At 43.6% G+C, this 17,288-nt stretch overlaps 1 protein-coding gene across 3 annotated transcripts in view; it reads right to left on the bottom strand.

The window, feature by feature from the left end:
• Nucleotides 1–2: 2 nt before the first annotated feature.
• sesn1 (sestrin 1) overlaps nt 3–17,288 on the bottom strand; it is a 46,609-nt gene continuing 29,323 nt past the window's right edge. For 2 of the 3 annotated variants that reach the window (XM_034528378.1, XM_034528377.1), the window contains 8 exons: nt 4,334–4,399; nt 4,026–4,226; nt 3,743–3,925; nt 3,196–3,432; nt 2,783–3,037; nt 2,498–2,688; nt 1,956–2,100; nt 618–1,875 (listed from right to left, as the gene is read on the bottom strand). In XM_034528378.1, coding sequence (XP_034384269.1) covers nt 1,789–1,875; nt 1,956–2,100; nt 2,498–2,688; nt 2,783–3,037; nt 3,196–3,432; nt 3,743–3,925; nt 4,026–4,226; nt 4,334–4,399 — 1,365 coding nt within the window. In that variant the 3' untranslated portion in view covers nt 618–1,788. Of the gene's footprint in view, nt 1,876–1,955; nt 2,101–2,497; nt 2,689–2,782; nt 3,038–3,195; nt 3,433–3,742; nt 3,926–4,025; nt 4,227–4,333; nt 4,400–5,098; nt 5,392–17,288 lie in introns of those variants that run through there. The other variant, XM_034528379.1, reaches the window with a different exon arrangement.

Genomic DNA, 17,288 nt, shown 5'->3' with positions numbered 1-17,288 from the left:
TCTTTTTGGGGATATTTTCATATTTCTTTAAAAAGTGTCAGTAACTGACATCAGTCAGAAGTTAAAAAAAAAAAAAAAAAGAACTCCTTCCCCTCAAACCACTTCCAAATGTACCATTCCTTTATCATCACCCTCCTGCTCCTCCTCATTACTCATTCATCTGTCTGATTCTCTCCATCCACCCCCAGAAGAATGCAGTACTTTACTGGTTTTAGTAAACAAAACAGCAGTTGAAAATAATAATTTAAAAAAAAGCTGCTTTTGCACTGGTTAGACTTCCCCAGCAGGGAAATAAGCACGGCAACAACCTTTTGCGTTCGACAGCTATTCGACCGCAGTCGGCCCCGTGTGGGACCGCACGCCCCGAGAAATGGGAACGCGGCAGCCCGGTAAGTCTCTGCTCACCAAAGAGCACTTCTTAAATGTTTTATGGAGAAAAACAGAAGAGGTATTCATTTACTGGTAAATTCACAATCCAAAGCTTCGAAAGTGTTAGGGCGACCAGGCAGCTGGGATAGGCGGAAGACAGATACGGTGTGGTTAGGGCAACCGGAAGCAAATCCCTCCTGGAAAACCTGGTGTCTAACTTTCTTCTTGATTAGCGTTTTTTTTTCTCGTTTTTTTTTTTTTCCCCCCATTACCAGAAAAATAAAGACATCATCATTACCAACAACAAATGATAAACAGTTATCTCACAATAAGAGAGCTACAGCAGAAGCAAGAAGTATTTCCTTCAAAGTGCCTCGCTTTTTCTTTTCTTGACACATGAAATAAAAAATAAAGACTAACTTTTTCTCCTCTGTCATTTCTGTGAAACAATCATTTCATCATAAACACAGATCTCATCCACACAGTTACAGTCAAACTCAATAAAGGGCTCAGACAGTGTTCTTTGAGTTTCTTTCCAAACCTCCTGACTGACACACACACACACACACACACACCTTGGATTAGCTTACATTGACATTTGGGATGGGGGAGAGGACAAGAGGGAGGGAGATAATGCAGTGGATTTCTAATGGATAGGGGCTTGGTGGATATAATGAGGGTTCGGGGGTGATTTGGGGATCAATATGACCCCATTGAACACATTATGGGAGCAGCATCGTCAGCACATCTACACACTGTGCTGGATAGTTCAGGCACACACAAAAAAAAAAAACACCGCCCAAAGTTAATGCTTCCATCTCCAGTTACCACTAACAGCAACTACACTGACAACAACATCCACTTCTCTTAATACATAATGAAATAAAAAAGGTATTAAAGAAACTAAACAAATATAACAGTGACGACAGAATCAAAGTGCAGACTGTTTCTGGCTGCACAGCTTGCTGTTTTTTTTTCTTCTTCTGTGGGTCTTCATTCTACCAGGAGACAGAAGAGACTGGCAACAAATGTGTTGCATGCTGGAATACTGAAACATCGTCCTGGAGGCCTCCGGTGTCGGTGCTCAGGCCCAGCACAAACTCCTGAGCAGAGCAGGAGTTTGCTCAAGGCAGCCCTCTCTTGGTCAGTGTTGGCACTGCAGGCAACATAAACTGAATTTGTGTATCCACTTGTAGTTTGAGATGATTTTCTTCAACGGTTCCTTTTTATTTTCTTGCTTTAATTTGTTCTGATCCTCTTCTCAACACCCATCCAATAAGCACTGTCACAACCCAGGGCTTCTCTCATCTCTTCCACACTTTTGTTGAATCCCTTCCCCCTCCTTTGATTTTCTTTTTTTCTTAAAGTGTCCCGTAATGAGCTACGACAATGACAAACGATAAAAACGCCGAAAGCACTTCATGTCATGTAGCGAGTGATCGCTCTCAGAGCGTATAACAGTTCTGCCTGCATTCGCGCTTCCATAAGAAGCAGATTAACGTGGACCTGCAAGAGAAAAGAGACGGCTATTAAATACTGGACATTAATCAACGAGTTAAAAAAGTTGCTTCACATCAGATTCTTACCTTCTCGGAGTGCTGAAACTGCCTCCAGAAACTCTCATACATTCGTTTGGTGGTCTTCTCGGGGCTACACACCATCGTCTTGATATAGATCTTAAAGCTACGGTCCAGAAGCTGGTTGATCTCCCCGTAATCATAGTCATCATACCTGAAGAACACAGAGAAACAGTGTGAGGCAACATGGCTGATTTAGCATATAGGCACATTATACAATAAAGGTTGCATCCATGGAAATTGAATAAGAGTAGCACGGACATTGAAATGTTTGTCATGGCGATTGTTGTTTTTGTAATGGTGCCACTGAGTACGGTCGCAGCTCGCTGGAAAGAGATGACTGGATGGCTAGTTAGCGAGTAAGCTAGTTAGCTAACCCTTTTCTGGAGTGAGTCTGTGACTTTCTGTAAATCGGTTTAGTTTATTCGGAAGTTAGCCCGCTACAGCAGTCGCAACAGTACACTTAAAAATGGCCGCCAAACGGACCATCCTGCTATGTTGATGGAATGGGAATGTCCGTACTACCCCTGTCTGAGTATCCAGCAACTGACCTGATGCCAAACATGCAGTGGATGTAGTTCCAGATAGCCCTGCGCAGCATACTGGTGTCGACATCCTTGTGTGTCGCCATGGTGTTGTAGGTCAGATTGTAGGCCATTTGGAACTTCTCATCCAGCATCTGACCAACATCAGGGTAAAGTCTGTTGACCAGAGAGAAACCGTGATCCTCCCAGCTGTAGTCCTGGGGAAAAGAGAAATAAGGGAGTAAATAACAGTCATAGAGACTTTTTCTTTTGTGTACCGTACTTTTTATTCAGACTGTACTTGAGCTCTACCTGTACTCTGAATGTGGGAACATGCTCCCCTCTCCTGGAGAAGTCCTTGTAGCCATAGCTAGGGTCCTCAAAGTGCCGGGAGATGTCTCTGGAGGGGACACACTCCTCGTCCTCTGCCGTGACCACAAGCATGCTCTCAGTCTTCTCCCTCTCGAAGCGAGTTGCCATCTCCTCCTGGCTAGCCTCCTCATCGTCGCGGCACTCCTGCAGCTGCTTCATGCGCTCCATCAGCACCTCCACCTCGCCACACAACTCCTATGGAAGCAAAGAGCGAGAGAGCACGTCTCCAGTTAAGAAAGAGTCCTGCAGAGACTACCTGCTGCCTGGATTCAAAATGTTAAGCTTCACGGACCAGCCAGAAAACCCACTCATGCTCTAGCTCTCTGTGCAAACGCCATCATTTTAACACTCACCTGGTTGCCAAGCGGATCGTCGTGGTGATTAGCATGGCCGTTGCCATTGGCAATGTCACAGACGCAGTACTGGCTGAGGGAGGGGGGTCTGAAAGTGTGTCCACCGTCGCAGTGGATCTCGGGCGTGATGCCGCAGCCGAATGTGAACGAGGCAAGGGAGTGGTAGTGTGTGAGGAGAACCACGGCGTGGATTAGCTCTGCGAGGGACCAGCTGTGCTCCTCTGCTTTCAGAAGGCGCTGGAAAAAGTAAAAGTAAAAATAAAGTGAGTCCTGGTAACTGGAGCAAAAATAATTACTTTAATACCACTGACCTTTTAGGAAGTGGGAAAATATTCGTTCACCCTTCCTAACCAATTTATTGTGTCTTCCGCCCCCCCCCCCCCCCCACCCCCCCCCCCAATCCCTCAGTCACCATACTTCTACTGCAAGAACTTTCAAATCCTTAAAGGTTATACAGCTGCAGCTATATTTTGGCCTGCACCCATGATCTCAGCCTGTTACGCAATCATGTTCATGTCTACCCTCCAGACCACGTCCGTCCTCTCACCTCGATGTGTTCCTTGGTGAGAAGCCACGGTCGATGGGCCAGGATTTTGTTGAGTTCTCCAAGCTGCTGCAGCTTCTGTGGGGCACCATCGAGGCCGTTCAGCCACTTGAAATCCCCCCCGACCTGGAGGAAGTCGTTCACGTGGAGGTTGACCAAGTAGGAACACTGGTGTCTAGCTGCCGCCTGCAGGATAAGAGAAGGAGAGATCAACCTCAAGATATACAATGGCTTGACTTGAACAGTTAAACGAGGCGTGGGTGTGATATCACAGGATGGAGCTTACCATGATGCCGATGTAGTGTCGGTAGTGCAAAGACAGGGGTCCATCCATCTGGAGCAGGTAGTGCTGCGTCCGGAGAAAACTGCCCAGGTACTGCGGATGGAAGCCCATCACGAGAGAAATGTTGTCGAGACGACCGAGGGCTGCAAACGCATCCTCAAATATCGACTGTGTCCTGGCGTCCACTTTACTGACTTTAAGAATCTTACAGAAAAGAAACAACAACAACATTAATACGCAGTTTCTTACATAAAAGTCATGTTTGCAAGTGCATTAAATGTCTGGTGGTGAGATGACAGACTGTCTTTTACCTCTTTTTCAGGGATGAATCTGCTTGGTCCGTTTCCTAAGGGTCTTGGGATCCTTACTCCCAAGTCCTAAAAGACACCCAAAAAAAAGAAAGTAGAAACCATTTAAATGCCAGAGAGGAAAGAAGCTCCGTTTGTCTGCGCCCGTCACTTCTCATTGCCACAGCCACTGCATTGCTTAAAACCAGTGTGAGAAACCAGAGTGTCTTTGTCTGTCTGACATTAATAATCTGTGAGATCTCTGCTGCTCTCTAGAGAAAAGTGGAATGAAAAAGGATATGGGGTTTTCTCCGCTGTGAACGCAGCATACAGAGTCGATGCATGACATTAGAATTAAACTCTTTAGCTTTCACACATTGTGCCTTCACTAACAACCCTCGCCTCGGATGTGACCTGTAACTTTCCGCTGCTTGTCGAGACATGTCCCGCAGCGGACAATGAAGCAGATGAATGAATGACCGATGACTCGCATATTATTCAGAAATTAAAACCATGCATTCAACGCGCATAAGTGTCACTTAACCCAAATGTCTACTTATTCGCAACTGAAGATCATTTCAACAGAGAGGATTTATTGACCGATGACCCCGAACTCTTCTTACTCGTAAACAAGCCTGCACAAAAGACTGCACTGCAGCTTGTTTGCGTCGCGCAAAGACGTCAACAAAATGTGACACAATAGTCGAAACCGCTTTTAACGGAAGCCTTAAAAGGCGGTGCGTTTTGACAAGTGTTATCTGTTCCCGAAGCTTCTTTTCTTTCTCTTACCTTTTTGCTTAGCCGTTCACAATGGGTACATATCTTTAACAGGTCTGTCACGGCAAAATAATTATTTTCCACGTTTTCTGCCGGTGCGACCGCGTGCCTCATCGCGTGTCCTCGCTGCACTTTAATTATTTGAAGGGAATAAAAAATATTTAGCAGGTATTCTTGAATGGCTCTTTCCTCTTCTCTTTGTTCCTTGAGGCACTAGGTAAAGTGCTCGGCAGTCAGCTGTTGCAGCCCCACAGCAGAATACCGTCCTCTCTGCCTCATACATTCGGTAAATAAGTCGAGGCTCGTGTGACTGACGTACGTGGCGACCAATCGGGTGGCAAAAACAGCCTCCCGGCAGCCAATAGCGGCGGGAGGAGCATGTGTGGGCGGAGCTAACCGTGAAGAGAGAGGGGGGTCCAAAACGTGAGCGGAGAGAACGATCCCCCTCTAAGAAAACATCATCGTTTCTCTCTCCTTTTGTTCCCTGCTGCCATTGATCATGATTGAATTAAATGTAAAGCATTGCAATCTGCATGCTAAATAATGTCAGCAATCAATTCAACGTGATTGCTTCCTTGATATTCCTTCCTAATCACTCCAATCAATACTTTAAGCAATCATGCTTTGGAGTGACCAACCTGCAGGATGACTCGAAATAGTTTTCTGTAACACTGCCAAATAAAAAGGCATATTTGTGGTATCTGATCATCTGTGTAATGTGCATTCAGTGATAACAACAATCCGAAGCCAGCTCCATACAGCAGCGAGTCCCCCTATTGGCTCCATTGACTAGCAGAAGAAGGTCTGCTGTGCAAAGATCAGCATGCAGCGGGATGGATGGATAGCTGCAGGACCTGCTGCAACAACAACGGCCCTTCAGTTAGTGGGTTTGCACCGCAGCCTATCAGACCACAGATAATGTGATCCACCTATCAGGCCGCAGCAGAAAGGCCTCCTTTAGAAGCTAGGAGGAAGCAGAGACAGGGAAGGCAGGTCTTATTGCTTTGTTTATCCCAGCTTAACAATAACACGTTCATCGGAACAGTGTATAACTGGTTTATCACAACGTGGAGGTTAGAAAGTCAATAATTACTTATAATAATATCAGATGAGATGTCCTGAAAAAAAACCTGTGTTGCAGTGTAAAAGCTTTCTTCTATAATCCAAACGGGTCTGGACTGGTCATTTTTACCAGCGGTCTTTGAAATTCCTTGTAAACAAGAGAGAGTTGTAATTTCATGTAAAAAGTACATGCGGGTCAAGTGTTGTTTCCTCTGTGGATTGGCAGCAACCACGTTACAAAAGCATCCACATGTTGGCCAGTGAGCATGCATACACACACGCACCACTGTGTCATGATTCTGCTCGAGATTGAAAAATAACAAGTTTCCCAAGCAAAACTCATTTTATAGGAAGAAAACTACACAATGATTGTTTAAAACGTTTTGCATTTTGTGAGATACTTTACTACAGTTCATCATTACTGCAACTACTCTGTTTTTGGAAGTGTTTAGGCGAACTGTGAAGGGATACCCAATAAAAAACAAACAAGTTAAATTTGGTAACGAGGAGATGGTGAGTGGAAGAAAAGGCACGCTCGCCCGTGTGCACACTGATTAAGAGCCTGCCAGGGCCGGTTTGGCAACGAGCTGCAAGTCCCCAACACAGTTAGATAGCACAGTATTCAGCAGGTTCATTGTGTGAATCGAGCCAACAGCCCCCCCCCCCCTCTCCTGAGGTCACAGGGTGGGGTGCAGGGCAGCGGTAAACATATTCCCAGGGCTGGAGTCAGCACTCCCAGGGATGCCGGGAGCCCCATGGCTCAGCAAAGCTGCAGAAGAGGCTGGTCAGCGTTAGGGCTTACGACACACCGAACCTTTTCACATATAAACGCTTAGGCTCGGGGGGTCCGGCCTCGCGGACAGGGCCAAACACTATTGTCAGAGTGCATGCACGGACTACTCTGTAGGCTTTACTGTACTCACATCAGGAGTATCTCTGTGTGTGCAGTGATCCGAGCATATCTCCTCCTTCCTACATCAAGGCTGCGATTACACCTTCAGCTCACTGTCTTTGGTCCGGTTGATAAAAAGTTGCATGTTCATAGTTGGTACTCTGGACTGAACTATGCAAAAGCAAACCAGAGCTTGTAAACAAGTAACATGGAGTTATAAGAAGCTAGCAGTAAGACAGACTTCAAAACACTAAACATCCAATATCATATTATACATGCAGAGGAAAGGAGGAAAGGATTCGGAAAGCTCAAAAGTGGACCTTGACTTTAGGCGTTTTTCTCACTATTGACGCTTTTACAGCCAACGTCATCAAAAATATGTGTGTGCATGTTAACAACGGTAGTGGCTTTCTCTGGCTCTGACACGATTTCAGAAAACATGACAAAACTCTTTGACTTCAATAGATTACGCCAGGCTCGTATTACAACCCGTTACACTTTTGTGGTGTCTTCTGAATCTGGTTCAGAACATTGTGTGATGTGTAAAAACCACACTGCAGGTGTCTCGCAGAAGTCTGAAGACTTACATCTTTAGGCGTCTCACTTATTTGATGCCACCTACTGTTGTTTTCAGCTAATTGCTTTGAGCTAAAACCTGTTTAAACATACGAGACAACACGGTGGCTGAGAGCCTCATTAGTTGTTGTAGGAGATAAACCAGTGACCTTTTAGCAACAGGATTGGCTACTAAGCCACCGTGACACCCTGGATATGTGCGTGTGTGTATGCGTGTGTGTATACGTGTGTTTGTGTTATGGGGGCAGTCGGGGTGAGGGACTTCAGATATGTTTTAACAAAGCATCTATGATCAGATTGCAATCTGTTGGATGAAAGGCCCGAACAACAATTCCACGACGCATACACCAATATTAACCAGAAATATTGTTCAGATCAAAAGTTCTTTTGACATAAACATTTTCATGCTTATTGTAAGAAGCTGCTGATTCATATTTGCTTGAAGACCATTTTCACCTTAAGTGACGCTTCTTAAAATTGTAGCTCTGTACCTTTAAAAAGTTGTGGGCTATTTCTTATCAATTCAACTTTTTAATTTACAGATTAAAAGTTGAATTGATAAGAAATAGCCCACAGCCTTTTCTCTGTGTATACTACATTTTAGCGTTCACCATTATCCGAAACAGGCAGCTTATATGGAGGAAAGAGGAGCGGACATTTTAGAAACGGTGTATACAGCCACATTTTGGTGAACAAATGTTTATTGTGCTGCAGAAGTGGTTGGAGAAGGCATTTTGGCTTCCCCCCCCAGTAAAGACATTTAAAAAAAATGTAATTCATTTTGTCGAGCATAATTCCAAGCTGACCACCGTCTTTGTGCTCCATGAATGATAAAACTACAAATGTTTTCCAGCCAGAAGCCTTGAAGTCCACAGTGTGCGAGCGTTTACAACAAGAAACCATCTTAAGTGTAGAAGGTTGACGCTGCGACTGAGGAATTTAAGGTTTAGGGAAGTAAACAGACATGCAACAGTTGGCATGTTAAAATAAACTTTTGAAGCAGAGTTATGAGGATTACTGTAGAAACAGGTATAAAAGTGGAGACTAAATCTGGTACAAAAAAATAAAATGTGTTGTTTTAAAGCAATGTAGCTTCATTCTGATCCAAGAATGAGTTCACTAAACTTTTTATAAGTAAGAAAGTATGGCAGCTACTTTCGAAAGTGCTCTCAAAAGCATTTTCTTTATGAGTGTGAAGAATTAACAACAGGCTTAAACTAATAAATAGGATGATAAAAGCTAATATGATTTAAAAAAAACAGTGAGAGGAAGCCATGCCAGACGTAAACTCTGCACACACATGTGTCTTGGTGCTGCGGCTGCTGTGTTTTCTCATGCAGTAAAAGACACGAGCGAACCACAGAAACTGTGGGGATGTTCAACAAGTAGCAGAAGTCCACCAGACCCGTTCAAACCCAACCTATCAGTGCTCAGAGGAGAGGAAGCAGAAAACTCTCGAACTCTGGCATAAGCCTAGCAACAGGCTTCCACCAATCACAGGGGAGAACAACAGTTACAGGAACCAATCTTCTCTGCTCTCTCTCTCTCTCTCTGCCTCTCTTGTTTCTCTGAAAAAAAGAGAAAAGAAAAACAGAAGAAAAAAGAAAAAAAAAGAAAAAAAACTTTTACAGAGGTATGAAGTTCACTGAACAAACTTATCTGGTTTGTCTCGTGGAAAGTAATTCAGTTTACTTGTGTATCTGCTGAGTTACAATGTTGTATCTGTTCGAGTTTCTCCGCCAAAAACTAGCAAAACAAATGTCTCCAAACTTCACAGCAAACACTAAATCACATGGTTCAACTTAGCCCAGAGGCTCACAACTCTCTTTTATGAAAAACAACTCCGCTTTTTTACCCCATGTAAACAGAGCCTCTCTCAAACCGACAGTGACTGATTTTAACAGTAAAAGGAGTAAATCAATACAGATCTACAAATACCAGGATAGTTTAAAAACTTGTGCACAAAGAGTGAAAACTGCAGACTAAGAGGGTATCCCCCACTCTTCAAACACAGCTTGATGTCGAGCCTGTTCACCAATCACTGAGCATTTAACTGAGCAGACTGGAGGGTTAACCCTTACCTGCCCATCAGCCCACCACCTGCAGACCCCTTGTTCATTTTACAGAGCCGGAGCCATCCTCTGAAGCTTATGACCAACAGGTTTTGACAACTTAGCACTAGTTTTTAAGAAGAAGAAATGAGGGTCATGCCGTGTAATTTTAGGCTTTTTTTCATTTATTTGTCATATAATGTGAAGACTTCTGAGTAAAGGTTCAATCCATGTGGGAATTAACTGAACCAGTGTTGCCTTTTGGCCCTCTTTGAACAACTCTTGTTCCCCTTTCTTCTCCTTTCTTTGCTTCTTCTCTGATCTGTGTGTTTTCTGGCAGGCTATCAGAGTGGAGCGGTCTCGCCAAGCGCCGGCTTTCCTGAGAGGAGAGGCGTGCCCCCCCCCCCCAGACCAGCGGGTCCTGGACCAGCGCACACCAACACTGAGAGGAAGCAGCGTTCCCTGGATTCCACGAAACGCAGAGGAACTGTGGAGACCTCAGGGAGCACACGGAAAAGAAAGAGAAAAACCTACAGATAGGAGGTATCTGGGACAAAAGATAACCTCATCATTTATGACTTTACTGGCCGAAACATGAACATACACACTTCCCTAAATAATCTATATGTACAGTGGGCTACAATACAGGAGAAAAGGCGTTGGCCAGCAACCCCTGTGTGCACGTGAGGAAGAGTGAGTTCCCGGGGATGTTATTCTAACAGGGAGAGGGCAGCTGTCACAATACAGCAGGCTCCAACAGAAAAGATCTCATAGAAAAACAGAAAATACCAAACCCTTTCCGTGCTATCTTTAGCTTGATAGGACAAAGCCACCACAAATCAATGAAAAAGACTGTCCTCTTGTCTCTACATATTCTCTCCATTTCTCTGATAACAACCCTGGTGGTTCTTTGGCCGCCCCTCTTCATAAAGTTAGCTGACGGTACATGCAGGAGTTGACACTGCGGGGCGAGAGTTCAAAAGACAAAACTCAGTCTTGCAAACTATCGAAGCAAAAGACAAGCTCGGTGAAATCTAGTTAAAGCTTATCTCTACTATGACCCAAAAACATGGGACTAACAAAGCTGACCTTAGACCAGCGTTGGAACTCTAGCAGCACCAATGAAAACAGCTCCTCTGGCCGGACTCTGCTGTGTGCCTCCTGGCATGCACAGCTGTTTTTTCTCTCTCTCTCTCTCTCTCTCTCCCAAGACCAGGGATCTGCTGACTGAGCAAAAATGTACTCATCTCACCGGGACGCTGTCCAAAAAGTTGTTGATCATCAGCCTTAATGAGCACTGTAAACCCAGCACAAAAAGAATCAACTCTTCACCTGTCGCTGTGAGAATACAGAATGGCGGTGACTCATTCCCAAAAAGACGGATACAAAACAAGTTCACAACTGAACTTGGAGCTTGCAGCAGACAGCGCTCCAGCTGGTAATTAAAGTGGCTTTTTTAGGCTCATCCGCCACTGAATCAAAGACAATAAAAACTCGACTAACTGTTGAGGCCGACAGAGTTTTATCATTTAAAACAAGGGAGCCGATGACCAGTTTTTATTTCCAGAACAAGAAGCGCGGACAGTCACGAGAGCAGCGATGGAATGGGAGGTGTATTTGACAGACAAAAACCCTGATCGTCTGATGGACTATATGATCAACTATTATTAACTATATACTAAAGCCAGTACTTCTTTTTCCACCATCTATCCTCTTGATCTTCACCTGTGTATATTTTGATTGCAATGTTGAGAGTGGATGTGATACTGCTGTTTTTTGTGGGGGGGGGGGAGGAGTGATATGGTCAAATCGCTGGCCTCAGAACCATTTTGTCCGTGTCCTATTACTTCATTAATAGGCAATGAGACCCAGCACTGAATGGCAGAACAAAATAGCTGGTAGACCCTTGTTTGAGAGCGATGTCACAGTGACTGCCCCATTAATGTTTAATCATTTATGAAATGTCTGTTCGATTAGCTAGAAACTCAATCACCTTGGTTGCAGTCCTCTTCACTCGTCACTGGCTCAACAGTTTCATTATTCTTAGAGGATATCTAAGATGTTGATGTTTTGTATGACATTGAACAGTAGAGACAGAGAAGAACAGCAGAGACTGAAGGTGGAAATCCTGATTTATACATACGCACATGACTCGAGAGTTATTCAATACATATTTTCACTGTATTTGCAGATAGTTAAATGTCGCTAATTACTATTTCATCACCTCCGCACATTCAACATACGCTTGTCATTTCTTGTGTGTTTGGCAAACTACAGCTATCTTGATAACACGTTTGGCTGAAGATGCTGGAGTGTAATTTAGAGCAGGACACGCTACCCTACACACTGATTAGCATCACAGGCGAGCTTCCAGAGGAGAAATACAACACAGTGAATGTACGTACAGGTTATATTATTTTACAAAACGTTTAACCCTATGAATCAATATATAGTAAAATCCTGCTTTGTTTTGAAGTTACATGTGTAGACAGTAAGCTAGACATCCACATGCTATCTATTGAATCTGACATTCCAAGTCCAACATACAGACGAACAGTTTCTTCCCCTCAGCGGTCAACACCCTCAACTCTGCACCACGTTGACATCCCCTATTTCTTACACTTCTGTCCAGGTTTTAGAAAAGCTAACAAAAAGACAGTGCCTTCCAAATTCTTTAAATGCAGAGCTGTGAGGAAACATTGGCTGGTTTTCCCTCCTCCAAGCTCCACCTGTTTATTATTTTTTTTGTACTCCTTTGTACTTGGTGGACTCTGAATCAACCAGTAAACAAGGTCAATGGTAGAAGTCTGAATAACAGAACAGTATAAGTAGCTTCTAATAAACTGAAGTGTACAGATTAAAGTTTGGACTCTTGCACCACAAGTTAAACTTCAAACGGAGGTCCAAGATGGCCTTCAGAAAATATAGAATGAAGCCATCTGACTGAATTTGTGAAAACACAAGAATGTCAAGTAGCAACATACACAAACTCAATAGCACACGTACATGCATATTGTCCCCTTGAGACTATACACAGTGAGTTCCTCAAACACAAGCACATGACACAAGATCATGAGTTTACTGTCTAAGACACTACTGGGAAAATGCTTACCGAGGCACATTATCTTCATGGGCCTAAAATAGTGCAGGCTGTCTCACAGAAAATAATGAAATAATGAAATTACATTAATATTTAAATCTGAGTATAGCAACTTTTGCAAACCATTACCTGTGAAGTAGATTTTAAGAGAGAAAATATACATTTTAGATTAGCCCCATACAGAAAAGATTGATGTACAAACAATATATTTAGACTGTATCCTTACATGTTGTGCTTGCTCTGCAAACACTGCATGGTGTGAAAATGCATATCTCATTACATTTCTATCCAAAATTAAGACTCTTTGAAGAAACATGTTTTCACAACAACAACACAATCTAGCTTGAACCTTTAAACATTTACTGGGTTAACTTGTAGGGCTTGTGTGTATCCTTGTTCTTCACTTTTACAAACTCCCCATGGACCCAATAACCCTGACAGAAGTGTGTGTGCGCGTGTGTTTTTGTGTGTGTGTGTGGTCTTCTGTCTCATGCCACAGGTAGTGTTGGACATATTTGCTTCGTGGTTAATCAATTACAGACCTGTGGGACCAAGAAAAGAACAAGCCAACAGCCAAAACTCTTCCGTATCGTTTCCCTTGTGGACTCAAGTCCGATTCAAATATCAGACTAACTTTGATGTTTCAGATATAATTAGGAGATAAGACGGCTTCTGTCCAGTGCAGCATTCACTGATTATATTGCTGCGGTGAACAATGACATGAGTCAGTTACTTTCATGATTGTCTTGATTTGAATTTTTCACACTATTTTGTAATAAACCAGTTGAATACATAACTAAAATACGTAGACGACAATATAAAAGATAAGGCATCTTAGACTACAAAGAGATGGTAGATGTTTGTCCAAAACAAGTGTGGTGCTGTAATGCTGCTGATGTTGTAAAAGTCCAGACTTCACAAAATAAACATGCAAATGTATTAAATCTAGATTTTAATGCATTTATCTATACTCACTAGAATATTTGAGAATATTATATTCATTATTATCACATTATAGACTACCAATCTAGACAAATGCATGGCTTTTAGAAGTTACACCCTCATCAGTGATTATGTCACACATAATGGATGTGGGGGTCAAAGAGGGCATTCACAATGAATGAAAAGATAGAGCGTGGAAAGAGTGATGAGAGAAGAGTGATAAAAGGTAAGAGGACACAGGGAGAGGATTATTTGAGTAGAGTGCAGAGAGAAGCGCCTAGTCCCTTATCATGGATAAGCAAACACCCCGCATCGTCTGGAGTGACATCATTGTCCCTGAGAATCAATAACCAGCCACTTCCTGTGCAGCAGGAAAATCGATGACTCTGTACACTAGATTACCTATCTCTGCCCACTCACCTGAGGAGGCACACACAACTAGTGCACACACTGTAATGCAGAGCACATACATGGGGAGGCATTAACAGAAACAAACCCACTGTCACAGTTTTGACCAAGGGGAACAGTATTTGTGCGGCTTCAGTGCAGAGTCAGCCCATTATGGGATTAGGGCAGCCACAGCGCGGTGTAGGCACTCTGTTGAAGTCGAAATGGGATAACGGCCATGCCAAATCAGACTTCTGACAGGTTTCCCACACAAACACACAACTTAATATCAAAGCAAGATGGCTCAGCCGCAAATCTCCGCAGATCACCCTGTTTTTCTCAGGAGCTTTTGTCAACCTCTTGACTCAATCACCAGAGCTCAACACTAAGTTTAAATAAGGCATCAGCTTTTGTTTTGAAAATATCATAGCCATTTTTAGTCGGCATATATGTTAAGTGATTAAAATGCTATGCAGTTGTGACACGTGTACATTGCATGTGTTTGTATGCAGTATACTTTTCCATCCCCCCCCCCCCCCCCCCCCTTGTCCGTTAAATCAAATTGCACAGTCACTTGTGATGTTGACGGGTTAGTTGAACGTTTCACCCAAACAATTGAATTTGCGTCGTCATTGGTTTCTAAAGCGGGATGCCTGTGCACAAGCAAACAACGTGCACATAAACGCAACATAAACAACATCACTAATACAACAAATATTCAAAACATATTTATTTTTAGGGTGCATGTTTGTCAAAAATGGTTGTCATTGATTGCCACCAAATGCCAAAAATCTGTTGTACATTTCAAAAAATCTTTGGCAATGGCAACCTGACAGCCCTGATATCATTATGCAATAAAGGTTGGGTTCATTGTTAAACATGTAATAAAAACTAATAAGTGGGGCCTAACAACATTTTCAACCACACACACACACACACACACACACACACACACAGGCATTTGGCATCATTCAAGGAGCTCCTCGTAAATTGTGTCCTCCCCCCTGAACGAGTGGCTATGTGGTATGAGCTTTAAGCACCATTAACAAAACTAAAGCTGTATTCCTCACAAGATTCTTTTATTTATGTATTTTCCTGGCTAAACATCCAGAAGGAGAAGTTCAGAGTCCCGAGCATGACTCTCAAGATAGCCGCTGTTCTCCTGCCAAGGCAAGCAGTGGAAGAGCAGGCCCCTAGCTGACAGGCCTGTAAGGGATAATGAGTAACTGAGCTTAGTACGGTCCCAAATCACCTGTGAGAGACAGAGTGTGCAACAGAGAGGACAGCGAATAAGAGACAGAAATGGAAACAGAAGGTGGAAATAAGTATTACACTTTCAAATCACACAAACTAATTACAGCCAGAGAGAAATGTGTGATCAGAAAAGTTAAAAACAGACTTGCTGCTCTTCATTTCAAATGCAGAAAAGGGAGAAGAAGAAAAACACTGAGCGCAGTGTGTTAACTTCCTGAGGTGACGAAGATAAAGATGCATTGTGCTGAGTGGGTGTACTTTTTTTTCCTACACAGATTGGATCAGGTTTCATCATCAAAACAAAGTTTGGCTTGTTTGGTGAGCCACAGCAGATCGTTCAGTATTTGTTTTGGGAAGGTAAAACATAAACAGTAAGCTAACATGACAACCTTCTTATCTTCACAATGCAGGCTCTGTCTGTATGTCTGTCTGTCTGTCTCTCTGTCTCTGTCTGTCTCTGTTTGTCTGTCTCTGTCTGTCCTCTGTCTGATGCAGATGGGCTTCTGGGTAAAGATGGTCACCAGTCAGTCACTAATCACTTGCAGATATTCAATTTGAATTAAAAAAGGCTAAACACACTGGTCACATACAGTCCACAACAAGACATGTTCACAAAGACTAATGATGAGATGCATAACAATAGTGTGCATGTGTGTATTTGTGTCTGCAAGTGTGCGATCATGCACATATGTCTGGAGAGGAAATCTATTCTCTTGATGCACCGGAGCAAAGCTTTGGCCTCCAAGCCATGTAAACCTCTGACCCTCCACTAACCCGACGGTAAGAGTGAGTCAGCTCGGTGCAGGACTGTCCGGCTGGATAAAGGTGCGCTGGTCTACGGGACACCCACAGGAAAGCTTCACACAATACTTGGCTCCCCTTGCGGTAGACACACACATTAACTGCACAGAGGCACACACACACACACACACACACACACACACACACACACAACACACACACACACACTCAAGCAGACAATCGACAGAGGAACTGGTGCCATAAGGGAAGGCTGTTGTCCAGTCACTGGGCAACTGGGGCAGCAGATGGTCATCTTCCCTTCCACTAACACCAGTAAGGAGGGAGGGGTAAGGGGTGAGGCACGGCAGAGTGGTCTCCGTCTCCGAGCGAACACCTTACACCAAGTACATGGGAATGACTCAGCCATAACCCATAAAGCAAATGAGCTGGACACTGATTATGTGCAAGGTCTGCACGGAAGTTTCAGCGCAGAAATGGAAAGTTTACTAAACCCAGAAGCGCTGAGTGAAACAAATTTGCTCAAGAGAGGGTATTGCGTTCAGTTGTGTTGGAAATGAATGCCACAGGCTGAAAAAGTCCTCCAAAGAAACTTAAGTTGACCACAAAACACAGCAGAGTGAGAGTGAGCTTCAATGCAGGAAAGGCAAAAGTAGGAGAACGGTCAATTCTGACATCAAGAAGAAAAGAAAAAAAAAGGAGAAAGGAGGCTTTCATATCCTGTTGACCAGTTGCTACGTCTAGCAGAAGAGTGTGTGTGAGTGCGAGTGTGTGTGCGCGCGCGTGCGTGCATGTGTTATGGAAGAAAAAACAACTAGCCCTGCATTTCCCCCCCTCTTTTATTTGCTGTAGCGTGTCAGGAGGCATATTTTGGGGTGGCTAAACCAATAACAAGGCTCATTTTACATAAATAAAGGACTTATTGGCCGTGGCGGGCCGACAGATACGGGAGAGACATGTGAGCCATTTTTGCTCTTGTGTAAAAAGATGTAAAGCACAGAAAACAACTTTGTATGAATGGCCTCTGTGTGAACGGCAGTGTGCGTCTCCTTCAAGAATACATGTTTGTTTGAGAAAGTTACATCACAGTGGAGGCATGTGAGAGGGAAGAGTCAGAGAGAAAGAGGTAAAGAGCGAGAGAGGTCAAAGAAAAGCAAGAGGAAGAAAAAGTGACAGAAC

This window comes from Cyclopterus lumpus, chromosome 24, assembly GCF_009769545.1.
Source record: "Cyclopterus lumpus isolate fCycLum1 chromosome 24, fCycLum1.pri, whole genome shotgun sequence".
Classification (NCBI taxonomy): domain Eukaryota; kingdom Metazoa; phylum Chordata; class Actinopteri; order Perciformes; family Cyclopteridae; genus Cyclopterus; species Cyclopterus lumpus.
Note: the sequence above shows the minus strand (reverse complement) of the source record. Positions and strands in the feature narration are given on the sequence as shown.